Raw genomic sequence first — 27435 nt, forward strand, 5'->3', positions numbered from 1 at the left:
TGGGGAGACAGATGAGGTGAATTGGAACTCCCATCGCTTGGAAAGCTTGCCACAATCTGCTGTGATCTACGCAGTCAAACACTTTCGCATAATCAATAAAGCAGAAGTAGACGGGTTTCTGAAACTCTCTTGCTTTTTCTATGGTACAGCGAATGTTGGCAATGTGGTCTCTAGTTCCTCTGCCCTTGCGAAACCAGCTTGTACGTCCGGAAGCTCCCGATACACATACTGCTGCTGTTTACCTTGGAGGAATTTCATCATCACCTTGCTAGCATGCGAAATAAGCGCGATCGCGCGGTAGTTGGAACAATATTTGGCATTGCCTTTCTTTGGAATGGGGATGTAAACTGACCTCCCCCAATCCTGTGGCCACTGCAGGGTTGTCCAAATTTTCTTACTGGCGAATATATTAGCCCAAGCATTTTCGCGTATTTTTGCGTCACGCACTAATGCTGAGCGAGTGCTCTAAAACTTTCATGCTTTCGATACAAAGGCGCACAACAGTCTGTCTAAGTATGCTTGTATCTAATACAATAAGTTCTAATAGCTTTTACTCCAAGGTCAGCAAATTGTCTTTTTTGTTCTGTAAAACTTCATGCTTTGAGAATTGGTTTCGCCAATAATCACCATGTTTTACAATTTTGCACCATGCAACTAGTTGAAAAACACAGATTTCAAGAAAGCGTATAAATTTTGAAAAATATTCGACTAAATTTCAACAACTTCAGAACGTACATGTCATGCACATAACCATTATTGAAAAGCACTGAACCCAGCTTATCCTGCTATGAGGTGTTGTAATGGCATGTCGAAGACAGAAGCATTCTGCATTTTGAATGAAAGCGTCACCCTCCTATATTTATCCATTTATACGATTAGGCAGAAATGTGCATTGTTCCTGTGGTAGCAAAACTGCTACCAGGCTACATGGACAGAAAGGTTGTACGGCCGTGGCTCCTAACTATGGGCAGGCCAGTCTGCAAAACGTGAATACTGAAGGGGAAAATAAATGTTCAGGAAAAGGACAACAATTTTATGATTGGGATCTCTGGACCTTTTCGTGGATTATCCTAACAGCCATTACCGGGTTTCAACACTACACTTGCAAAAAGGATAAAGTGCTCCCTTTGATGACATCTGGCCCTGTGCATGCTCTAGCGATCAGTATTCCAAACAGATGGCTGTGATCAGTCAGGTCATCAGCGACGTGTATGTTTATGCCGCCTAGTAGTGCAACAACTTCAAGGCAGATCTTTTAAAACGTTTGACGCACTAGGAAAAAAAGAGGACAAGTACTGTCATTTGTATTTCTTCTTGACCTCAATTTTTCGTGCTGCGAACATTTTACAAGATGTATGAGTACCTACGGGTCCAAACATCGGTGTTGTTTAAAGACAGACAAACCAAGATTTCTGCAAATATTACAAAGTAGAAGAAACTGTAAGGTCATCTTCAATACCAAGGCTCTCAGGTGGTGTATACAGCTGCCTGGATGCCCTCCTCGACCGCAGGAAATTATGCTAAGCCACATCTGCCAGCACAAGCTGGACGGCCTTGATAGGTTTATGCCTCAGTGGCGCGTAGTATATCTGCCAGGAGCTGGCAAGAATGCCGAAGGCATTCTGAGAAGTAGGCCTAGCACGAGATAGCCTGTATAGAATAGGTTCGAGCATGAGGGCAAATGAAAAACAAATGAGCTCTCATAGCTGCTTTATGCTTTAATGACTGAGCAGTAAATGCTCTCGTAAAGTACCGTCTTTGCCAAAAGTAAGTGAGCAGCCTAGCCGGCCGGCTGAGCAGGAACGTGGCTGAGCCGCGGCGGAGCGGTCGGCGTCGGTGGCCGCTGCTCCTAGGCTGCGAGTGTAAGTTTGCTGACGTAAGGCTGCTGTCTCGTTATCTTTCTTGGGATAACAAAATTAAGCGGATAGCATGTGCTGCATTTTATTTCCTGCTTTTCGAGTGCTGTGCTAGCCACGGAGGGCGCTGTGCACAAGAAAATTTGTTCAGTGCTCATTTTCGACCGGCGCCGTAAAACTGCGCTTTCGTTGGAATACATTGCGCGTTAATACCAGTACACAGCTCTTGTAGAAAAAGCGATTTGGAAAGTAGTTGCTCTTCTCTCATTTGGAATGTTACAACAGTGAGATAGGGAGCGGATACCGAACCGTCGCTTCATTGAACTAAAGAAAAAAAACGAGCCAATATTTTTCGCTGTTTCAAATGCGGCTGTTCCTGTCTATGCAATGTGGCGAACATGCAAATGCCGCATCTGCCGCAACTTGCTAACGCGCAGAAGTGCGTTGCGGTTTTTGCGATGGTAACGCGAAAATGAATGCCGGAAAATCTGAGCTTATATTGCCACTTCCTGTTACTGTTCCCTACGATGCATGATCCTCCAAGAATGCCTTGCTATTACGAATACTGCCTACGAAGCTTTTCTTTTACTTGCATTGAAACTCCCTCTGAAGCTTCACCCTGTGTCAGCCGGGGTGTTAAGCAAGGGCGGGAGTCTCAGGCTTGCGAACTTGATCTTGAGTTGCACTTGAAGTTTCCATTTCGGCATTTTATTTACCAATTTACTGACGCCATCACTCTGCTAGCGGGCACTGAACTACCAATCATGTAATAGCGAGTAAAAAAAACAGTAAGCAGTTAGAATATCGCGTGGTAGGTTTTATCTTCATTTCCAGACCATATTGCTGATAGGTTGGTCACATATGGTGCTACACCGCCCCCCCCCCCCCAAAAAAAAGGCAGCCGCTCTTAGAGAAAATGGCCTACGTATATTTGAGGTATGAGAATAACATTTTTATGTTGTTCGCTCATCAAACGAAAAGATTGGCCTGAAGTAAACGCACGAACATAATTACCAACGAAAAAAACATTGCGCACTTTTTATGCGCTATCAAATAGCGCGAAATATGGTACGTAGCAAGAGGGCCACTTAAGGAGCTGCAAATCTTATTTTTCTCTCGTGCAGCTTACCATAGTGAAAAATCCCGTATCGCGCCAAACAATCTTGAACCGGTCCTGTATTATCCTGTATAAATTTCATATCGGTGTGACCAGTCCTGTATGCAACTTAAACGGGTTTATACTGGACAGGTCACGTCCGATATTAATCTCAGTCCGGACGGTCCTACAGGTATAGAGTTAATACAGGGCAGACCATTTCCAGTATGCAATCATTAAAGATATCCCAGTTCGATATGGAGATGAAACAGGGCGGACCAGTCCTGTATTGAGCTCATATACAGGACAGATCAAGTCCGGTTTAACCGATTTGGGACAAACCTGTCATGAATGGAACAGATACGGGACAGAGTATTTCTGCTTCTCAACACAATTCGGGCGGATCGTGAAGCTAAACCAAAATGACCACATCGGAACATGCTTTCGCACTAAGCCGGAAACCATGCACATTATACGTTACAACGTTTTTGTAAATGTGGAGTACGAGCTGTTTCGCAAATACCTAGAAGATATGAAGCCGTGGATGTGTGCGCTAGCAAGTAAATACACGCATCGCGTTTTGCGTTTGCGTGTGCAACAGTCGCTGCAGCTTGTACGATCTTACGGTGCATCTTCATATCTGCAATTGAAAATTTGCCATCTTCAACGAAAAAGTGCAAGCAAGAACGTAGCGTTTCGTTAGCAAGGATAAAAATACGCTCGAGAATAAATGAAACTCATCTCTGACCATCGCAATATGCACAGGTTAGACGGAGATCGGGAGTAGCTTCCTCGAGTGTTTACGCATGTAAAACACTTAGTCGGAAGTAAATTCAATGCAGCCGCTGCTCCGCTGGCACCAGGTGAATCTAAAACAAGCAGTATTACAAGTGTTGGTGCACTGAATATCTCTATATGTAGCAAAAATTACATGCGTTCGAACGGGATGACAAAATACATCAGCATTAGTAAATTGCGACATTTTGAGGTTTGTCCGCGAGAAAGCGATACATTGTGAAGTTGCGGGACACTGATAACCGTTCGTGATAGCCAGGAAAAAGATTCAGCGTGTTTCAAGGGCGATCGGTCAATTACGACCACAAATTCTACACCCTACAAAAATACGCGAACTACGAAAGAGCAATGTCGAGTACATAAACAGAAATATAACCACCGCCGCCATATCTTGCCGTGGTGTAGTTGTTAAAGTGCGTGCTTGCTGGCCGAGAGAACCGAAGATCGAATCATAACTTTGAATTTTTTTCAACTGTTTTTTTCTTTTCCAAATGTAGTCGTGTTATTTTATAGCTCTGCATGCTTTTTCCTGCCTGGCGACAAGTTTTTGTTTTTTGAATCAAGGGCCACGGACCATACAGGAATTTGCTGAATGAGAGCTTCGCGCGGTTCCATTTCGGTTCAGCCTGTATCAATTGACCAGAAACCGGACAAATGCGTCAGTGTATTTCCGCTTCTGAACAGAAGCCGGGCCGATCGTTGAAGCTCAACCAGAATGGCCATGCGGACACACCAGCGCACTAAATAAGCATGATACCGCACATATTATACAAATATTCTTTATATAAAGAGCACACTTCATTTCACAAATACCTCGAAAAAACGATCCTGTCGAAGTGTGCACTAGCAAGCATATACGCGCGTCACGTCACTTTTGCGCGTGCAACAGTCGCTACAGCGCGTACGATATTGCGGTGCGTCTTCATATCTGCGACTGACGATCTGCCGCCTTCAACGCGAAAGTGGAAGCACGAACGGATCGTTTCGTTAGCGATGACAAAACACTGCCCGAGAAAAAATAAACACCGCTGACAATCGAAAGATTCGCAGATAGCCGCACACCGGGTGACGCTTTCTCGAATGTTTACATATTGAGACCGCTCAGTCGGAAGAGTATGCATTGAAGTCGCTGCTCTGCTGGAAGCATGTGAAGCTAAAACGCCCTGTATTACAAGTATTAGTGCACCGGATATCTCTGTGTGTAGGAAAACTTACAAGCTTTTGTAAAAGATAAAAAACGCATCAGAATTAGTAAATTATGATATCTTGAGGTTTGTCTGCAATAAAGCAACGCATTAAAAAGATGCGGGACACTTATGAACCTTTGTGATAGCCTGGAAAAAGATTCAGCGGGTTTAAAGGGCGATCAGTGAATTACGGCCACAAATTCTAGAGCCAAAAAATATTTACAATTTACGAAAGAGCAAAATTAGCTACATAAATGAATAATAACCATTCCAACCGTAACCCGCCATGGAGTAGTGTACACAGGCTATTTACAAAGCACTCAGCCGTTTACACTACTCCATGGCGGGTTACGGTGGTTAAGGTGCCCGTCTCAGGACCATGAAGACCGAAGTTTGATTCCAGACTTAACAATAAAAGTTACTTCTTTTTTATATTTTATTTATTTTTTTTTAAATGTAGTGGTATTATTTTATATTGCATGCTTTTTCTAGCCTGGCGACGCGTTTCTTTCCGAAAACAGGGTCCCTCAACCATACAGGCAATTCTGGTACCAGAGCTTCGCGCGGTTTCATTCCGGACTTTCCAGAGCAGTACAACATTATCCTGAAATAGCCCACAATCTTGTATCCCAGATTCTGTACAGTAAACCTGTATACAATTCCCTGTACGAATTTTATACAGGATTTTTCAGTAGGGTAACGAAGCGTCACAAGAGACGCCTAGATCCACAGGAAAAAGCACATAGCGCTTTCGAAATCCCCTTCCTTCCTTACTTTCCTGACAATCCAAACGTGCAGACTAGCATGTATTTGCCCATTCGTTTCAACTACGGGAGCACTGGATTGATGTTAAACGCGAAGGCATTCTAACGAAGAGGGCAGCTTCACAGCGCCAGCCTAAAACAAACGTTGAGCAAGTGATGCCTTTTAGGAGCACAGCGCTCCGAAGGAGGTAAATCAGATGCCGCATATAACACTCGCCTACTTTTTATCCTCCGAAGAAGGAGAGGGAGGGAGTGTGCTTACTTTAGGTAGCTCACACTCGCCACCGGGGAGCAGCGGGAAACGACGGCGATGGTAGCGCCGCAGCTCGGCGTCGTGCGTGCTCCGCCGGCCGACGAGGCTGCTCGGTTACTTTGGCAAAGACGGTACATAACATTCCAGGGTAATGCTGAAAACGTGGTTTTACTGCACTACAAGGCGGTCTGAATGAAAGCAAATTAGTTATCCCTAGTGAAACATCCCGTATCACGACAAACGCGTTTGAACTGGTCCTTTATTACCCGTATAAATTTCATACCGGTGTGACCAGTCCCATATGAAGCTTAATCGGGTTCATATCGGACAGGTCATGTCCGGTATGAATCTCAATCCGGACGGTCCAATCCGGTATCGAGTTAATACAGGGCAGACCATTTCCAGTATGTATCTTATATGTGACATTCCATTCCGGCATGGATATGAAACAGGGCGGACCAGTCCTGTATTGAGCTCATATACAGGAGAGGTCATGTCCGGTTTAACAGAAACAGGACAAACCCGATATGAATGAAACTGATTCGGGACAGAGTATTTCCGCTTCTCAGAACAATTCGGGCGGACCGTGAAGCTCAACCAGGGTGACCACGTCGGAACATGCCTTCGCGCTAAATAAGCATGAAACCATACATATTATACGTTACAACTTTTCTGTATATGTGGAGTACGCGTTGTTGCGCAAATACCTAGAAGATATGAAGCCATGGATGTGCGCGCTAGCAAGTAGATACACGCATCGCGTTTTGCATTTGCATGTGCAGCAGTCGCTGCAGCTTGTAGGATCTTGCGGTGCATCTTCATATCTGCGACTGAAGATCTGCCACCTTCAACGCGAAAGTGCAAGCAAGAACGTAGCGTTTTGTTAGCGAGGATAAATACGCTCGAGTCGCTTCCTTGAGTGTTTATGTATGCAAAACACTTGGTCAGAAGTAAATTAATTGACGTCGCGGCTCCGCTGGCAGGAGGTGAAGCGAAAACAAGCAGTATTACAAGTGTTGGTGCACCGCGTATATCTATATTGTGGGGATTCATAATCCCCTGCCCCCATTATAAAGGGCCGCGCGTAGTTAACACGCGTGATTACGTGCGCTCTTGGGGAGGACCGCGAGGAGAGGGCACACTGGCCACCCTCCCATCCTCCCAGGCTGCCGCGGCGATACCGCACGGGTTTCCTTCTTTCCTACCGCCATACCCGGGAAACCTCCTCTCCCCGAGCCGAGGTGAGATGCGCGTCTGTCGCAGCTCCCTCCGTGTCTTTTGACGGTTGGGCGTACACGCGCACGGATTAGCATTCCCGTCCGGAGACCGCCGCCTTCACCCTCTGCTCCCGGTACAGCGCGCACTGACTGCCGTGGGTCTTGAGCACGCAGCCGCACGCAGGTGAGCAGACTGCCTCTCACTCCTCGTGCGTGCTTCTCCCTTAGGTGGTTCTATTTCACCCCCGTACGCGGTGTTCACTCGCTACATGGCGGTTGTTCTTTAGTGTATTTTCCTTTCCCGTGTACTTGAGCACAATAAACTGTTCGAGTACGTAACTCGGTGTCTGTCCCCTCTGGCTCGAACCCGCCGCAGTAGCGACTTCTCGCACCGCGGGTTGGGGGTCACAGCTCTCTATGTTAGGGCTGCACGTCGGGGCTAGAAGGCGACTGTAGCGTCTAGTCCCCTCGTGGCGCATTCTTGCGGGATTAACCCCCATATCTTGGCGCCCAACGTGGGGCCAGAGGTGCGACAAACCGAGTGTCTGTGTATCGGGTTTTCGACACAGACAGGCCATGGAAGCGAGCATGTCTGACTTTCAGTCTCTGCTAATGGTTTCCGATATGGCTTCCCAACGGCAACCTATTGGCGCGGCTGTATCTGCTACAGCCGGTCCATTCACAGAGGCTGACGCTAGCCCCAGTGACCTCATATCGTTAGAGTCGAGCTGTGCTTCACGCGACGCACTCACTCAGACGCGCGGCGACGCAGGGCACTTTTCGCCAAGCGCTATGCCGCGAGGTATGGAGTGCACGGAGCGGCCACTACCCTGCACATCCCAGCCGGTCGTTCAGCCAGATTTCTCTGGCCAGACCAATCCCCAAGAGGCTATGCTGCGCGACGCTTTGTGCTTCATAGAAAGCCTCACGGGTGTCGTACAGACGACTCTGCATACATCGGCGCCAGCTGCGAGACCAAGGTTAGAGGTGGTTTTGCCCAGTTATAGCGGTTATCATGATCGTATCAGTGCCAACGAGTACCTGGACTGCATGCTGACTTACCAGCAGGCGACAGGGCTACCCGATGGCGAGATTCTGACACGCGTCGTGCCAGTCTCACTGACCGAACAGGCTGCCCGCTGGTTCCGCCTCACTGGCCACCGGTCAAGCACGCTGGATGAGTTCCGAACGCGGTTTCGCGAGGAATTCTTGCCCGCAGATTACGAACGGCGTCTGCGGCGCGAACTGGAGCTCCGTACTCAGCATCCGGACGAGTCCTTGCTCGAGTACGTGAGGGCGATGGATAAGTTGTATTGTCTCGCATACCCCTCGGCTCCGAACGGCGAGAAGGTAGAGCGTGTCACGCGACAAGCTCACCTTACCTTCGCAGCCTACCTACTAGGAGTTCGGTTCAGAGATTTGGACGAGCTCGCCTCGGCAGCCAAGCGCATACGGGCGGACATACTTGCTTCGCGCACCTATCGGCCACCCCCGCCGGCGTCGAACGCACTTGAGCCGCGATGCACCTGGAACGGAGGCACTTTTCGACCTCGTTCCCGGGGAGCCGAAATGGTTGCATTCAGTGACGCACAAATGAGAAACGGTTGGGACCTGTCTGACCGAGCTCTCGACCCGTACACGTATGCCATGCGTACAGCACACGCTACGCCCGGCCAAGACACGCAGAATCGTGGTCGGCATCCCGACACGAGGACGCAAGTGCAACGCGCACCTGCAACGGTAAACCCGGCAGAGAGGTACGGTCAATCGGTGCGCGGCGACAGCAGCCCCGCCCGACAACGGCCGACTGCCCTCTGCTACCGGTGCAACCAACCAGGGCACTACGCCGGGGAATGCAGGCGCCCCGCTGCCCGAGAGCACGCGCTTTCGGGAAACGAGCGGAGCCGCCGCTGAGCACGACTGCACAGCCGGCGGCGTCAACAGCTGTCCTCAGTGAGTCACACGAACTCCTGGCCCCGTTGGCTTGTCGTTTTGGTCCCCCCAGCGACACGCCAGTGCCACTTATTGAGCTTGCTGTCGTCCGGTGTAAGTTCATGGCTTTGCTAGACACAGGAGCGTCCGCTTCCTTGTTTGGCGACGAGGTATGCGAGCATCTCCGTCGGAGTGGGATCCGATTGCGAGAGAGCAACCTCGCCTTCCGACTAGCCAGCGGCACGGCGCACGCGAGCGGTGCCGCGCGGCTTGTGGTGCGATGGGAGAAACGAGTCAGGCGCCAGCGCCTCACCCATCTCTCCGGCCTGTCGGTCCCAATCATTCTTGGTAGAGACTTCCTCGCTAAGACGGGCATTGTTATTGACGTCTGCAACGGAGGATATAGGGAGCGAGCATGTGGCACCCTGAAACCTTTCGTTCAACCTCAAAAAGCATCAGAAGTACCCTTGCTATCAGATGCTACGCGCGCAAACATACGCAACAAGCGCCCGAAAAAGCTCCTCGAAACGCCTTCGGCGGGGCAGACAAATTCGCCGGTCGACCGCGCCGAGAGAAAAGGCGCGGAGGGGACTGACTCCCCTCCCGCGCGACCCCCTGCCCCTTTTGCGGTTGCACTCTGCGCCACGGGGGAAGGCAGGCCTCCCCACCCTCTGCTGAACAACCTGAGCAGTTTGTCAAGGGAGGAAAAAGCGCGCTTGTCTCAGCTCTTGAACGAGTACGACGCAGTATTCACTGAGCGGCCTGGCTGTACTACGCTAGTAAGGCACAAAATTGAGACAGGCGACACCGTTCCTTGGAAGTGCAATCCCCGGCCAGTCAGCTTGGCTAAGAGGAAAGCGCTTGATGACGCTCTGGATGAACTTGTCGATACAGGCAACGTGGAACGTTCAAACAGCCCCTGGGGTTTTCCAGTGGTGCTGGTGCCCAAAAAGGACGGAACTACCCACCTTTGTGTGGACTATCGCCGCCTGAACGAGGTGACGCGGAAGGATGCCTATCCACTTCCGAGTATTCCCTCGATCGTGTCCAATGTTGGCGGAGCGAAGTACTTTACTACGCTCGATGCCAGTAGACGATACTTTCAGGTGGAGATGGATCCCGGTGACAGAGAGAAGACTGCATTCACCTGTCACAGGGGTCTTTTCCAGTTTATCCGAATGCCATTTGGACTGATTGGAGCTCCGGCGACGTACCAGCGTCTTATGGACCGTGTCCTAGGTGATGCAAGGTGGCACCACACTCTTGCCTACCTAGATGACATTGTGGTGTATTCGGCAACCTTTGATGAGCACTTACGCCATCTCAGGGACGTACTGGAAAGACTGAGGTTTGCGGCAATCACTTTGAACCCAAATAAGACTCAGATAGCGGCGACCCGAATGACCTTGTTAGGGTTCACGCTAGACAATGGACGCCTTCTGCCGTGCGAGGAAAAACCCCGGGCGATTCGGAAGTTCCCCTCGCCGACAGATGTAGGCGGACTGAGACGCTTTCTGGGGATGGTGAACTTTTATTGCCAGTTTATCCCAGATTGCGCTGCTCTCCAAGCCCCCTTAACGACTCTGTTAAGGAAAGGTGTTAAAGGGCCACTGTCCAGGGAAGGAGCCCAGTGTTTCGATCAGGTACCGGAGATAGTCTGTGCAAAATGCTACAGTGACACGCGCGCCGCAAAGCATCGAAAATACAATTCAAAGCTCACTCATGCTCTCCTTTGGGAAGCCAGCTTCCCCGTTTCCTGCGCTGGCCAGTCGAGCCACGATAATGACGTACGTACCGCGAACGACGTCCATTCGTCCGTCTCGCTGACTGACGGGAGAAGGATGGGTGTCTACCGCTCGCTGCGCGCTTTTCCCTCGCCACGGCCAGACTGAATCCAGTGGCGCGCGCTCCCTCGGCCGTTTTTCTTTTTTCTTTTTCTTTTTCGTTTCGTGCTCGCGGAGTGCCACGCCCCACCTCCCGCCAAACGCGGAGGAGGAAGGGGAATTTGTGTTGCAGAGGCTAGACGACCTCGGGCAGGAGAGTGAAAAACCTTTGCGAGGGAACGGAAGGAGAGAAGCATGACAGAATCGGGTGATTGCGGTGGCTGTAACTGCGTTATTAGTTACTCTTTTCAAAAACATTTTGCGGCCTTGCGTTCCAGGGGCGAAGTCTCACAGTCACCGGGGAAGAAAATATTATCGACAGGAGGGTGGACAGTGGGCCTTTAAGTGGCATTGGGATCCCGAGCAAGAGGCTGCACTGCGAGGCCTCACTAATGCGCTCGCGGAAACCACAGAGCTGAGGCTGCCTGACCTGAACAGAGAATTTGTGATCCACACGGATGCATGTGACTTGGGCTTAGGAGCAGTTCTGCTTCAGGAGCACGAAGGTAGCCTGAGGCCGGTGGCATTCGCCAGCCGCTCATTAACTGCCGCAGAGAAGAATTATTCCGTGACAGAGAAGGAATGTCTCGCGATTATCTTCGCTCTGCGGAAGTTCGACTACTACGTCGATGGAGTCGCTTTCGTGATCGAGACTGATCGCATGGCACTCACATGGCTGAGACGCCTAGGCGAGCCGAGCGGACGCCTAGCGCGATGGGCGCTACTACTCCAGCGTTACGACTTTACCGTTCGCTACAGGAGAGGTAAGAACAACGTGGTGGCAGACGTGCTTTCGCGCGCATCCGTTGGCGGCGGGGGCTGCTCCCCTCCGCGACGCCCCTCAGTCGGAGCAGTGCGACTGCAGCTACGCTCGTTCATAGCCCCGAGGGAAGCGCGGCCGACCCGCCTTCCCTGGGCGAAAGCGTTAACCACTTGAACTGCGTCAGTTCAGTGGGGAGCGCGTTCAGCAGAAGGGAGCTATTAGAGGCTCAGCGAGAGGATCCATTTCGTCAGAAAGTGTTTGACGGGCTCAGGGAGCCGGGCGGCGCGGCCGCGGCGCACATGGAGGCAGCTGGTATTGCTGCCCGTGCGGGGCGCTCGAACACAGCTGTGGGGGCGATGGATTCCTATCTGCTTGACTCTGACGGCGTCCTGCTGAGATACTTCCCTTCCGAGAAGGATACACACGAGTCCTTCAAGGTGGTGATTCCACGCACGCTGAGAAAGGCGTTGTTACGCTACTTTCATGACACGTGCATCGCTGGGCATGCGAGCGGCCGTAAGACTTTTCTTAAGTTGTGTCGCTTCGCTACCTGGCCTGGCATGAAGCGGGAGGTGATTCGCTACACCCGCTCGTGCGACGTGTGCTAAAGGGTCAAGCCACGTGGTGGACGCACACCTGGGCTTATGCAGCCGATCAATAGGCAGGCTCCCTGGCAGATTGCGGCTTGTGGCGTCATGGGACCCTATCCCAGGACCCCGAGCGGGAACCACTTTCTGCTCGTTGTCACAGACCATTTCAGCAAACGGGTGGAGCTTTTCCCACTGAGAAAGCTGACGGCACGCGTAATCATAGGGAAGCTGGTTGAGGTGTTTACACGGTTTGGCTACCCCGAGCAGTTGATAACGGACAATGCATCGTACTTAACTGCTAAGCTCTTCGTGGACTCCTGTGTTGCCCTCGGCATTAAGCACAAGAGAACAACCACTTACCACGCCCAGGCGAACCCCACGGAACGCGTGAACTGCAACATCAAGCACATGCTAGTTGCATTTGCGGAGACGCACAGTGATTGGGATACCCGTCTCCCCGAGATTGGGTTTGCTCTCAGATCAACCGTGAATCGCTCAACTGGGTACACACTTGCCGCCCTCAACCTCGGCAGGGAGCTGTCGAACCCCGTAGACCATACTCTACAGGTTCGTAGCAACAACCCGAATGCTCGATCGGCACGCGCCGACTACGCGACCGGGCTGCGCGCGAAGATGACGGAGGCTTTGGACAAAGCACGACGGAATCTGAGCACTGCTCGCGCCGAGCAGAAAGCGCAGTATGACCGCTCTCACCGAGAAATTCGCTACAAACCGGGTGATATCGTGTTGAGGCGCAGTCATGTCCTGAGCGACGCCAGTAAGCAGTTCTCCGCTTCTCTGGCGCCGAAATGGTCAGGACCGTACCGAGTTTGGCAGAAGGTCTCTTCGCTCGTGTACAGGCTGGCGGACTTGAAGTTAAGACCGACCAGCGGACCGGTGCATGTCTGTGATCTCAAACCCTACGTTGACAGAGGAAATGAGTGGCCCGAGGAGGACGCACTCCCTCGCCAGCAGGCAGCTGCACCGGGAGGCCGATGTCGTCGTTTGAACATCGCGCCTCGTTACAACTTGCGCCCACGGCAGACGTAACTGTGACCAACGCGCAGGGAGTAATTTCTCGTGCTGAACACGGACGGGACGCCCTGTCGATATTCAGTACATTTTGCTTCTAGAGCAAGCACGCGCTTTCTCTTTGGAAAAGACTGAGTGGGGTTAGATTAAAAAAAAAGGGAGATGAATACCGCAAACGTAAAACAAAAAAATTGTAACTAGGGAAAAGACAGTCTTGCAGCCAGCCAGGAGGGGAGCCGGCGGAGGCCACGACGACCGTTGCAGCAGCGAAGGGCAAGCCGTCCAAGGAGTGGCCGCGTTCCTGTACCCATGGCATGCTGTCACCGTCAACCAGGCCAAGACAAACGGGTTCTGGTCGGCTACGGAGCGAGCCAGCCGGAGTTCGTGGAGCGGGTCCATGTCTAGCACGACAAAAGCGGCAGCAAAGGAACCGCCTCGGCGCCGTTCGGTGCTCGCGGCCGTGGCTTCACCAGCGGGAGCAGCATGGCGCCCTGCTGCCCTCGCCACCGGCGGCGTCAACGACGGAGGGAAAAGAGGCCGGCCGGGAGCGAGCGGACGACCCGCTGAGGGGGGCCTGCAGCACGCTACGCGACGCGAAGACGCAGTTCCTAACCGTTCCCTGACAAGCTGCCCTGGCTGACCAAGGATGAATGCAGAGGCCCGCCGGCGGCCATCGATATTTCCGTGCTTGGCTGACTGACGGCAAAGAAGCGGGATCTGTGGTTACCGCAGTCATCGACACTTCCACCCTTGCTCCACGGTCGCTTCCTGTGGTCATCGGCCATGCCTCCCCCTCCGACACCCATGGCTGTGAGCTGTCTGCAACTCTTTATATATTGGCGCTTTTCTTTAAATGGGTTTAAAAGTTAAATGGCGTCTAGCCGGCCCCACTCAGTATATCTCTGGGTGAACGCGGTTACTTTTAACCGTACGGCGGTTTTAAGGAAGGGGGGATGTGGGGATTCATAATCCCCTGCCCCCCTTATAAAGGGCCGTGCGTAGTTAACACGCGTGATTACGTGCGCTCTTGGGGTGGACCGCGAAGAGGGCACACTGGCCACCCTCCCATCATCCCAGGCTCCCGCGGCGACACCGCACGGGTTTCCTTCTTTCCTACCGGCATACCCGGGAAACCTCCTGTCCCCGAGCCAGGGTGAGATGCGCGTCTGTCGCAGCTCCCTCGGTGTCTTGACGGTTGGGCGTGCACGCGCACGGATCAGCATTCCCGTCGGGAGACCGCCGCTTTCACCCTCTGTTCCTGGTCCAGCGCGCACTGACTGCCGCGGGCCGTGAGCACGAAGCCGCACGCAGGTGAGCAGACTACCTCTCACTCCTCGTGCGTGCTTCTCCCTTAGGTGGTTCTATTTCACCCCCGTACGCGGCGTTCGCTCGCTACACGGCGGTTGTTCTTTAGTGTATTTTCCTTTCCCGTGTACTTGAGCACAATAAACTGTTCGAGTAAGTAACTCGGTGTCTGTCCCCTCTGGCTCGAACCCGCCGCAGTAGCGACTTCTCGCACCGCGGGTTGGGGGTCACAGCTCTGTCTGTTAGGGCTGCACGTCGGGGCTAGAAGGCGACTGTAGCGTGTAGTCCCCTCGTGGCAGGATTAACCCCCATAATATGTAGCAAAAATTGAATGCGTTCGAAGACGATGACAAAACACATCAGCACATGTAAATTGTGACGTTCTGAGGTTTGTCTGCAAGAAAGCGATACATTGTAAAGACGGATAACCCTTCGTGATAGCCAGGAAAAAGATTCAGCGTGTTTAAAGGGCGATCGTTCAATTACGACCACAAATTCTACACCCTACAAAATTACATAAACTACAAAAGAGCAATGTCTACTACATAAGTAGAAATATAACCAGTACCACCGTATCCTGCTGTGGTGTGCAGACGCAGGATGGCTGGCTCCTCGCGAGCTGTGGTAACGGCCAATGATGGCCGTGGAACATCGTTTTTGGAAGGACGTCAAGACTACAGGATTGTACTGCCACCGCTGCCTACCGGGGAAGGACTTAAAACTATGCTTGTTCTTCACTGCGACATCAATGGAAGGCCTTACAGGATAGAAGATTTCTGCCAACCGATGAAAGACGCCGGTGTCATCGAACAGGTAGGGGGTATCGGCGCGTAATAATAATAATAATAATAATAATAATAATAATAATAATAATAATAATAATAATAATAATAATAATAATAATAATAATAATAATAATAATAATAATAATAATAATAATAATAATAATAACTTTATTTACCATCAACGTTTACATGACGGCGGGAGCCTGGAGTAAAAGCTGCCTTACGGCAGCTTGACAAGGCCTCAAGCTCTCCACTTTGGCAATGGTACATCAGCGGTCTTATCACAGTTGATAAAAACCTTTGGGAAGCAATTAATCAATGTATAATAAATAATAGCGGGTAGAATTGAAAAAACAAACAAAACAACAACAACACAACACTGCCTGATGTATACAATGCATTGTTTTGTATTATGGAATACGGGAAATAAATACATAACACAAGCAGTACATTCACAGCAATACATAGCACAGAAATAGATAGCGGATGCATAGGAAAGAAGAGAAAAATCGTTGGCAGAAATGTTCACATTTGAAAGCAGTTTTTTTAAACAAGCAAATAAAGACACACACGAAAAAAGAAACATATCATGGGATGAACCTGTGTTTAGAGAAAGAAAGTATGAAAGTAATTCTTGGAATGATGCCTCTGAAAGGATAATATTGTCTTGCGATAACTGATTAAGCAAGCGGGGCAATCTATTTTTCAATGTGTGCAGCCCGTATGTGGTCCGGTATGTGTTAAGGGTCCAGGGATCTAGATTGCGGATTGCGTATGCTTGTTCTCGTTTTTGTAGATTAGCCATTGAGCGAAGAAAGCATGTATTTTGGGAAATTTCTCTTTTGTAAGCACGACATAGCGCGTAGTCAGGTAGCTTTATTACTGGGATTATTTTGTGCTTTAAGAAAAATTGGCTGGTGTGATGAATCTGTGGTACACGTTCAACTATGCGTAAAAAGCTTTTTCGTAGCACATGTAGTTTTCGCAAATTTTCCTGTGTTGCCTCATGTCTCATGTCAGATGTCTCATGTCTGGTTAGTCAACTTTCGAACCGAAGAGGCAAAGAAAAATTACCGACGATTACGTTACTTCCTAATGCGAAATTTGAGCGCAGCAAATAAGCTGTTTCACCTTTTCGATAGATTGAGGCAAAGAAATCGAGCAACACATGTATGCGCTATCACAGAATTTTTTTTCACACGTATTCCTTTAACAAAGACTTTCTTCTCGGCGGCGATGAGCTTCTGCTTCAGCCTCGCTTACACCTGGTTGCTTTCGACGGTGGCGATGAGCCTCCGCTTCGGCGGTGCGAATGGCAGGGTCTTCTCGACGGCGGCGATGAGCTTCTGCTTCAGCCTAGCTTACTGCTCTGGATTCTGGCGGCGACGGCGCTGGGCCTCTGCTCTGGCAGCTCGTTTAGCTGCTGCTGCTGCTGCGAGAGAGCAGCAGCAGCAGCAGCAGCAGCAGCAGCAGCAGCAGCAGCAGCAGCAGCAGCAGCAGCAGCAGCAGCAGCAGCAGCAGCAGCAGCAGCAGCAGCAGCAGCAGCAGCAGCAGCAGCAGCAGCAGCAGCAGCAGCAGCAGCAGCAGCAGCAGCAGCAGCAGCAGCAGCAGCAGCAGCAGCAGCAGCAGCAGCAGCAGCAGCAGCAGCAGCAGCAGCAGCAGCAGCAGCAGCAGCAGCAGCAGCAGCAGCAGCAGCAGCAGCAGCAGCAGCAGCAGCAGCAGCAGCAGCAGCAGCAGCAGCAGCAGCAGCAGCAGCAGCAGCAGCAGCAGCAGCAGCAGCAGCAGCAGCAGCAGCAGCAGCAGCAGCAGCAGCAGCAGCAGCAGCAGCAGCAGCAGCAGCAGCAGCAGCAGCAGCAGCAGCAGCAGCAGCAGCAGCAGCAGCAGCAGCAGCAGCAGCAGCAGCAGCAGCAGCAGCAGCAGCAGCAGCAGCAGCAGCAGCAGCAGCAGCAGCAGCAGCAGCAGCAGCAGCAGCAGCAGCAGCAGCAGCAGCAGCAGCAGCAGCAGCAGCAGCAGCAGCAGCAGCAGCAGCAGCAGCAGCAGCAGCAGCAGCAGCAGCAGCAGCAGCAGCAGCAGCAGCAGCAGCAGCAGCAGCAGCAGCAGCAGCAGCAGCAGCAGCAGCAGCAGCAGCAGCAGCAGCAGCAGCAGCAGCAGCAGCAGCAGCAGCAGCAGCAGCAGCAGCAGCAGCAGCAGCAGCAGCAGCAGCAGCAGCAGCAGCAGCAGCAGCAGCAGCAGCAGCAGCAGCAGCAGCAGCAGCAGCAGCAGCAGCAGCAGCAGCAGCAGCAGCAGCAGCAGCAGCAGCAGCAGCAGCAGCAGCAGCAGCAGCAGCAGCAGCAGCAGCAGCAGCAGCAGCAGCAGCAGCAGCAGCAGCAGCAGCAGCAGCAGCAGCAGCAGCAGCAGCAGCAGCAGCAGCAGCAGCAGCAGCAGCAGCAGCAGCAGCAGCAGCAGCAGCAGCAGCAGCAGCAGCAGCAGCAGCAGCAGCAGCAGCAGCAGCAGCAGCAGCAGCAGCAGCAGCAGCAGCAGCAGCAGCAGCAGCAGCAGCAGCAGCAGCAGCAGCAGCAGCAGCAGCAGCAGCAGCAGACGGAGGACTTCCGCCGGTCGTCTCGCTCATGGCTGAGAAAGAACTGGAAGATAATTTCGCAGTGGCGAACGGCAGCGGCAATTTCGGCTCGGGCGGTGCACATATACAGATCCGCCGCCACCGATCTGGCTCTCTGATTGCCACCGCACAGGGGTTGCATTGGAGGAGGATCGAAGAAAGGAATTAAGTTCGAGCCGGCGCTTTGACAACCGGAGACTCGCAGGAAGAGGGGGGAGGGGGGCGGCGTGTACACCCAGCGGCAAACGATGGGGACAGAAGCGCGCGCAGCAAGCGGACAACGCGATAAAGGGAGGAGGGAAGAGATAGCAGCGACTGACTGATGCTGCTGACGCCGATAGTGAGTCAACCCCAGCTGCGGAGTTGGTTTCAGGGACAACGCCGCCGATGCCGACGCAAACAATATGATACCCTCGCTTCCGCAGCGCCAAGAACCAGGTCTAGCCGTGGGAAGGTGGTCACGTATTCGTCGACGTGACGGGGCCTACGTGAAATAACCGGCGCGTCGGCAACTGAAGAGCACACTATCCGCCACACATAAAAAGGGGGGGGGGGACCCTCCCCTCCTCTTTCAGCTTGGCGGCGACGGTGTTCTATGCAGTCACGTTATCTTGACTCTCTAGCGGCGTCAGCGGCATCCAGCGGTATCAGTCGGTCGCTGCTAGCGCTGGGGGGATGAAAGGGGGGCGGAGCAACACCGCCTTGACTATGCCTTACACTGTGGAAGGCACCGACATTACCGCCGCGGAGTTATCCGATTGCTCATGGACGGCGTTCGAGATGCAACGCCGGTACCGAAGACCATCTCCGCCCGAGATACAACCTGCCGAGGCCCAGACGCCAGCCACGACATCGAGTCTACCGAATCCGCGGCCACGCGGACGCCCTCCACCTTTGACCAAAAAGCGTCCTCTGCCCCGCCTGCCCTCGGAACACCTCAAGATCGTCCTCCGTCCACAGGTCACGCTGAACCTTCACACCGTAGGCCCCGTACGACTTGCACTTGCTATCTACGCAGCCGCCAACGTCGACCACCGCCTAGCGGTTACTGCCGACCAAGTCCGCATACACCCCACTAACAACACCATCACAGTGAGCACGCCTGACAATGCCCGTGCAGTGTCTTACGCCAAGATCGGCACCATCACCATCGACAAGACAGTAGTCCCGGTTGCCGCCTACGCCTCAGCCCCGAACAATTCCGTACGGGGGATTTTGTACCGAGCCTACAGTTACGAAAACGCTGCCGAGATCCTGGCTGAGCTCCGCGCTCGTAATCCCGATCTCCCCATCGTTGCTGCGCGTCGTATGGGCAAGATGCAGCACTTCGTCGTTACGTTCGCCAACACCGAGCTGCCCCGATACGTGCGGTACTTGGGGTTTACTTTCGAAGTCTTCCCTTTGAAGCCTCGCCCGGAGGCGTGCTTCAACTGTCGCAAGCTGGGTCACCGAGCGGACGTGTGCCCCCAACCACGAATACCTACTTGCCGCCGCTGCGGCGTCGCTCACGACTCCCCACCAGCCGGCCAACCACCTACCTGCCAAGCCATGTGCATCGTATGTAAAGGCTCACATTCAACAGGCAGCAGAAGCTGCAAATACCGCTTCGTGTCTAGCCACAGGCGCAAATCTTCACAATCCCCCACGGACACTGCCACTGACCCAGACAGTTCGCCAAGCGGCCGCCAGTCACGTCCCCGAGAACGCGGCCACCAACAACCACCTCCAAGGGATGAATCCTTTCCGCCACTGCAAAGCAGCAGTCCCCCAACTGACCTCGCTACAAGTCAACCACTTCAGCTGCAGGAACCAAGAGATGACTCTTTTCCCCCTCTACGTGGACGCAGTGGGAGTAGAGATAGGAGCAGGTCATCGTCCCAGAGACGCAGCTCGCGGATCAACTCCAACTCCGGAGAAGAAGGAAGACCTGCCAAACATTTGGCATGGAAGACGCCACTTACAGACAACAAGCAACGCCGAGCACCCGACCCACAGGTAAGGGAGCTGGCAGAGTTAGTCCGACAACTGCAACAACAGTTAGCTCAGTCTAACGCAAAAATCAAACAGCTAGAAATTGCAAATGTGCAATCAAAAAATGAACAGTCGTCTGTGGCTTGCGCTCGCGTTGAAGTCAGCCGCAATGAGGACATGGAAGTAGATCAAAACCGTAGTAACAAACGAAAGGCACCTTTGGTACCTCGCCCAGATAGAGATGACTTAGAGAGTAATTATGAAGAGAGATTTGCAAAAATAGACCAAAGACTAGCCAAGGTGGAGGAAACTATCCAGATATTAATACCACAGCTTAACAAAGTAACTGACACAATGGAAAAGTTTCCGACTACTTTCGAAACTGTCTTAGCTAAACTCGACATGCTTACAACCAGGGTTAATGCACTAGCATCCCCTAGCAATCTGATATCTCCAACGTCAAATGCAGGCTCTTTGCCTCCCGCCCACACAGCATTCTCACGCCTAGCTGACGGTGCTTCGGCGCGTCCGTCCCCCAGCAGCATTCTCCGACCAAGCGTGTTGCAACCCGCGCGAGCGGAACCTTACCCGATACGCGATGGCTAGTACACCTGTTATAGTGTGGCAATGGAACTGCAGGGGATTCCGAGCCAAGCGCAAGGCTCTGGAATATGCAATTTTGGCCCAAACAAACAGGCCGGTAGTCATAGCACTTCAAGAGACGAATACAGAAGTAAAGCTTGCAGGGTATACAGCATACAATGAGAAAGTGTCGGCTGAGTGCCGGCCGATCACAGCTACACTTGTACACCGTAATCTAACTGCAAACCAACTAGATTTGGAAACACCGGAGGTCTCTCATACATTTATACAAATCCTGCCGAACAAACGAACGCAATCTCCCCTTTACATTCTAAACGTATATAGTCCACCTAAAGACAACAGCACGAAAATAGCCACACTCTTCCGTAAGGCGCATGTAGCCGCTCATAATGGAATGTTGCTGACTGTTGGAGACTTTAACGCACCCCATGCAGAATGGGGCTACTCAGTTAACAGTAGAAAGGGAACTAAATTATGGGAGACAGCCCAGGCGCTAGGGCATACCTTACTCGTCGACCCTGATAAACCTACGCGCATTGGTAACAGTGTAACCAGGGATACGTGCCCTGACCTTACCTTTGCCAGAAATATCCCCGATGCGAGATGGGAAAACCTAAATACAAACATAGGAAGCGACCACTATGTACTATGTACCACTTTCCGAGCTACGCATTGCAAAATGCGTCGCCAAGAAGTGAAGCACACGAACTGGGACGCCTTTAGATATGTCCGCTCGCAAAGGCCAGCGGAAAGTATAGTAGATTTAAGACAATGGACGGAGCGTCTGTTGCAAGACGCCGCAAACACTTCAAAAACTGTTACCCTGGAGGACAGCAGTCCCAGCCCGGACGCTAAGCTAGTGCACATGATTGAAGCACAAGGAAGTATCCATGATCGATGGCGTAAAAATAAGCACAACCGACGTTTAAAAATTCGGCTAACCCGGCTTGAAAAGGAAATCGAGGCTTACTCGTGGGAACTTAGCCGAGAACAGTGGCATCAGACTTGCGACCGTCTTAATGGACAACTGGGAAACAAGAACACGTGGTTTTTACTTAGACATTTACTGGATCCTACGAGAACTAAGGCAGATTCCCACAAGAACCTACATAGGATCTCGCAATCTTTCCAAGGCACCGATTGCAGGAAAACGGTCTTACCTGTTCACCGGCTAAATCAGAACTATTAGTTATAAGGAACAAACAAGCTTCACAGGTAAAACCAGATTCTCGAGAACCTATCCAGTTACACATTGACAACCATCCGATACCCCCGGTAGCCACGATCAGAGTTCTCGGAATGTTGATTCAGAATAATACGCAGAACACAGAAGCTATATGCCGGCTACGCGTCACGGCGCACCAGATAGGTGGGCTGGTGAGACGCATTGCCACACGTCGCAGGGGTATGAGAGAAGCCGACCTGTGCAGGATCATTCAAGCCTTTATGATAAGCAGAATCATGTACGCTTGCCCGTACTATCATCTGCGTCGTAGGGACGAACATGCACTTAATAGCATAATTAGAACAGCATACAAAGCGACCCTTAGCTTACCAGTATACGCTAACTCGGATCGACTACTGCAGTTAGGAATTTTTAACACACTATCTGAACTAATTGAGGCCCATAAGACAGCACAAGTGACCCGCTTGTCACGCAGCCTTGCGGGACGCGTAATTCTCGACAAGCTCCACATACACTCCACTGAGGAGGTGTGCGCAACATCCCATTTATCGGCTGACATAACTAGTAGACTAGTTGTTAAACCAATAGCCAAAAACATGCTACCAGGTAGACATGATGCCCGCAGGAAGACAAGGGCACAGACCCTTGAAAAACAGTACGAGGACGATCCACAAGCAGTGTACGTGGATGCAGCTCAACACATCAAAAACGGAGCATACGTGGCATGTATGGCCACTCCAAAGTCAACCTTCATTAACGCCATAACATTTCATGCTAGCTCCACATGCGAGGCAGAGGAAGTAGCTATCGCACTGGCCATCGCGGATCCCCACACCAAAACTATTCTAAGCGACTCAAAAAGCGCCGTTCAAAATTTCGCCAAAAATTCTGTAAGCGCACTCGCGGCGCGAATTCTGCGCAACCGATCTCTCAATCACAACATCAATCTCGTATGGGTTCCGGCTCACGCGGGTAACTCCGGAAACGAAGGGGTCGACCGTCTAGCCCGAGGCTTAACCAACCGGGAGATGGGAGATCTATCGGGAACGGACGCGCCTGTCGAGGCACCGCGCACATACGCGGAGGTAGCAAACTTTTATCGCGAGCTAAGATGCACGTACCCCGCCTCTCACCCCGACCTCGACCGGGTGCAAGCCACGACACTCAGACGCCTACAAACAAAGGCCATTCTTAGCCCCTACCGACTATCGTTTATTACAAACGGAGAATTCAACCCTGCATGCCGGCACTGCGGTGACGGGACGTAGGCCACTCAAGACCATATACTGTGGGAATGCGCCAGCAATCCCCCTCCAAAGACACTCTTGCCAGCTCCCTCAGCGGAGGAATGGAACAAGCTGTTGGCCAGCCCAAGAAAACCTAAGCAACTGGCCCTCGTCACGCGAGCTCAAGAGGCCGCTCCCGACTGGAGGCCACCCTAGACTCGCCCCAGCCCGAAATAATTCCTTTCATTTCGTGGCAATAATAGTTGTTACCACCTACGAGGCCGACGCCGACGCCGACGCGAAACCCAGGAACGGACGCCAAAGAGCTGCGCTCTAAAAGTAACTTGGCTTAGGGCACATCCTTGTTAAAGGAAAAACGTGCGTGCTTTTTGACCCCGAGAGGCAAGAAGTAAGACTTAAAGTGCACTGGTGCGCGTTCAACGACAGCAACGATACGTTGAAACGCGCGTTTGCCGTATATGGCGAAGTGAAAGAAGTATCTGGCGACAAATGGAAGACCGGCGGTTTTCAAAACGCTGACTCGACCACCCGAGTTGTTCGTCTGATACTTCGTGAAGGTGACAGCCTGGATCGCATACCACATCAAATGCGTATCGGGAACGCCACCGTTTTAGTCGTCGGCCCAGGGCGGCCGTCGATATGCCTGCGCTGCCACAAGACTGGCCACATCCGGCGTGACTGCAGTGTACCCAAATGCAATGAGTGCCATGCTTTTGGGCACGAAGAGGCGGTATGCACGAGATCGTATGCCAGAGCTGCTGGAAGAGGAGCGTTCGGCGATAACAGCGATCTGCACATGGATGAGGATGAAGCGAAGAAGGTAGCCTCGAACGCAGCGGTTGATAAACGGACGCAGTGCAGAGCAATGGAGAGGGATGCGCTGAAGATACTCCTCCATCAAAGCTTAGTCCACCAGGGTCGGATACCACGTGCAGTACTACCGGTTCGCCGCAATTTGCCCTGAACTCTACTGGAAAAGGCAGTATGACAGCTATGGACTTTGATTTGGCGACGGCTAAACGCCGTCATCATGAGGTGACTAGGGAGAGCCAGGAGCAGCCACTGCGGCGTCTAGAACGTCAGTGGTGCGTCGCCGATGTGAAGAAGCAGCGCGTCACGAGAGGGACACGATCGTCTTCGCTTCCTCGCGGTGACAACCCGTAATCCTAAACAATGGCGGGACGGCACTACATGGCGCGGCGCTGTGCGCCAAAGGTAAGCGCCATACTGGCATCCTGGTCTTGCTAAGCGATGGCGTCGTTTGAAAGGAGCATTCTAGTAGCAACCCTCAATACCAGGGTTCTGTCCACCAGAATGAGGCAAAACCAACTGTTGCGACTAGTTACAGAGCAGGAACTAGATATTGTAGCGGTGCAGATCAAAATTGAGAGTAAAGACCAGACCAACACTATGGTGCGCCCTTTCAGCAGTCGATATGATGTTTGCGTGTGTCATGCGGTAGGGACTTCGGCAGGTTGTATGCATTTGATTCGCCAATCGTTGGGTGCAGTTGTGGAAAGCGTTGTGACCACTGATAGCGGTTGTTGGATTATCTGTGGCATCACATTAGCTGGTTTGAAGTGGCGCATTATCTGTATTTACGCGCACACTAATTCAGATGAGAGGCGAAAACGTTTTGAGAATATCGGCTATTACTGTGACACAGAACGTATGGTCGTTTTAATTGGAGATTTCAACTGCGTATGCATGGCCCGAGACAAGACTAGTACTACGCCTTTCCGAGATGCGAGTACTACCTGTCTGAGTGACATAATTGAGCAATGCCATCTTGATGATGCGGGCGATTGCATCGGAAACGCTACTGGAGCGCTTTTCACTCATTTCCAGGGAAGAAGCCACGCACGCTTTGATAGGGCATACGTATCTGCCGAACTACTACCATACTGCTGTGAATACCGCGTACAGCCAGTGCCGTTTAGTGGCCACTCTCTTGTCTTTGGGATCGGAAAAAGAAATGAAAAACGAAACAAATTTGTGTGCGATAATTGGAAACTTAATGAGAGGCTTCTGAAAGACGATAGTTTTGTGGGACAAGTAGTGTCAGCTTTAGATCAGGTGCAATTTGCCAGCAATGAATCTCAAGGGGGAAAATAGGAAAGATTTAAACAAGAAATAAAGATGAATGCGATTGAGCGATCGTGTACTATAAAACAGAAAGAAAAGGTAAAAGAAAAGGCACTTAGAAACGACCTCACTTTTCTACTGACGCATGAGTGCAAGCAGCCGGGCTCGTGCATGGAAGAAATCCGCTCCGACAAGCAGAAATTGGAGGCAATAGATATGAAGAAATATCAAGGTGCGATGGTGAGGCCGAAGGCACAGCGCCTGTTAGCGGGCGAAATGCCCACTAAACGTGCACTTGGATTAGAAAAGAAGCACGCCAGCAAGAATCCCATATCAAAAATAGAATGGAAAGGTGTACTCTATTCAGATAAATCGAATATAGAGCGGGCCTTTTATGAATACAACACAGGAGGTTTTAGTCACACAGAAGGTAAAATCGAACAATTCAAGTCCAGTTTCCTTTCTCTTATGCCAAGACTGGATGACGAAACAAAAATAAGTTTAGAGCTGCCAATCGCCGAAGGAGAAGTAAATAAAGCCATAGAAGACCTCAACCCTGGAAAATCTCCAGGACCAGATGGGCTTGCAGCCGCCCTTTATAAGGAATTCAAAGATAATTTCGCCCCAGTTTTGACTACATTATTTAATGAGGTATTTGACAAAGGTATGCTTCCCCCGTCTTTTATAACAGCCCATACAATTTTAATACCAAAAAACGTTGACGAAGCCAAGCTTCAACAAGTTACCGCTTACAGACCAATATCCCTGACGAACACAGATTATAAGATCTTCATGAAAATTCTTGCTAAAAGTCTACAGACTGTAATGGAAGAATTAGTAGGACCGCATCAGACCTGCGGAATTAAAGGCCGAACCATATATACTAATATCCACAAGGCACGGTCTGTGCTGGAGTGTTGCGACGCCTTGCATGAGAGTGTTGCCATGCTCCAGCTTGACCTAGAGAAAGCTTTCGACAAGGTGCCGCATGATGTCTTGTTATCAATTTTAGAGCATGCAAATGTGGGCTCAGTTATTTGCAAAGGAGTCGCAATGGCGTACAGAGGGCGCACGACGCGCCTAATAGTAAATAAGAAGGTGGATGAGCGCATCCAAGTGCAACGCTCTGTGCGTCAAGGCTGTCCCCTGTCGCCATTGCTTTTCTGCTTGTATATTGAACCATTTTATCTGAGCATCATCGTGATCAGCAGTATCCGAGGGTTTCGTTTGCATGTAGCAGAGGTCCGCATACTTGCGTATGCCGATGACATTGCCGTCTTCTGTACCGACTACGAAAGCATTCCCAGTGTTGTCAAATTGGTGAAGGACTTTTGTTCTGTTAGTGGTATTGCGGTGAACTGGAATAAGTGTCTGGGTTTCTGGCATGAAGAGTGGCACACAATCCCTGCGAATTTCGTGAAAATTCCTTGGGTAACAACCCCGGTGAATTATTTAGGGGTGCCACTGGAAAACTACCGATACAGTGAGTCATATTGGAACCAGCAGGTTTTAGAAGGACGTGAGAAGGCCGACAGACTAAAAGGATTCGGTTGGCCTATGTTTGCACGTGCTACGATTTGCAATTTATTTCTTTTTACCAAGATGTGGTACGTGTTACAAGTACCGCATTGTTCTCGTGTGAATGTGCATAGATTTCACCGTGTGTTCGCCACGTTTGTGTGGGGAAGTACTGTGGGGCTCGTGGCGCGCCGCGCATTCGAAGGCCGCGCCACTTCCCAATGCTCCCTGCGCGGTGCCCGTTTCCCTCTCCCCGCTCGCTCGGGGATAACCGGTCCCGCGCGAGGGGGGTATAAAAGAGGGCACGCGCCGCCGTCTCGCTCCTCTTGGTCCCTGGACCCTGCCTCCTCGTTCCTGCTTCGCTCCTGGCTCTCTCCACGGAAACGACCCGCAGCCACCCGGACGACGACCCCGGACAGCCTCGACGACGCCCGCGCTTAACGTGAGATAAAGGATGTTTGCTATACGGCCCACTGTGTGTTTGTCGTGCGCATGCCTCGGGCAGAGGAATCGCCCACAACTGGCGCCCAACGTGGGGCCGAATTAGCACCCATGTGGACTGTTTTTCTGCCAACGTGGCAGCGCACGGCAACACGACGGGCCGGTCCTTTGTATGTTAGGCGCGACGCCATTTTGAGTTTAGGGCTATCGTGTGTGCAGATGACACGGAGTGTAGTATAGTAGTGTTTGTACAGTGTTTTATTTTGTTTTGGGTTATGTGTGTGTTAGTATCGGTCGGTTTGTGTTTTAATTTTTTTGTGAATATGTTAG

The 27435-nt window shown here is 51.6% G+C and overlaps 1 protein-coding gene and 1 pseudogene across 1 annotated transcript; both read left to right on the forward strand.

Annotated features, from left to right (window-relative positions):
- The first annotated feature begins 7960 nt into the window (after nucleotides 1-7960).
- Nucleotides 7961-9082, forward strand: LOC146194904 (uncharacterized). The gene has a single exon (XM_084596668.1). It carries the CDS (start codon nucleotides 7961-7963, stop codon nucleotides 9080-9082), a length of 1122 nt encoding a protein of 373 aa, XP_084452794.1.
- Nucleotides 9083-15273: 6191 nt separating this feature from the next.
- Nucleotides 15274-24225, forward strand: LOC146194905 (uncharacterized; annotated as a pseudogene).
- The last annotated feature ends 3210 nt before the right edge of the window (nucleotides 24226-27435 follow it).

Source organism: Amblyomma maculatum, chromosome 3 (assembly GCF_055883805.1).
Source record: "Amblyomma maculatum isolate TAMU_Amacu chromosome 3, ASM5588380v1, whole genome shotgun sequence".
In the NCBI taxonomy this organism is placed as follows: domain Eukaryota; kingdom Metazoa; phylum Arthropoda; class Arachnida; order Ixodida; family Ixodidae; genus Amblyomma; species Amblyomma maculatum.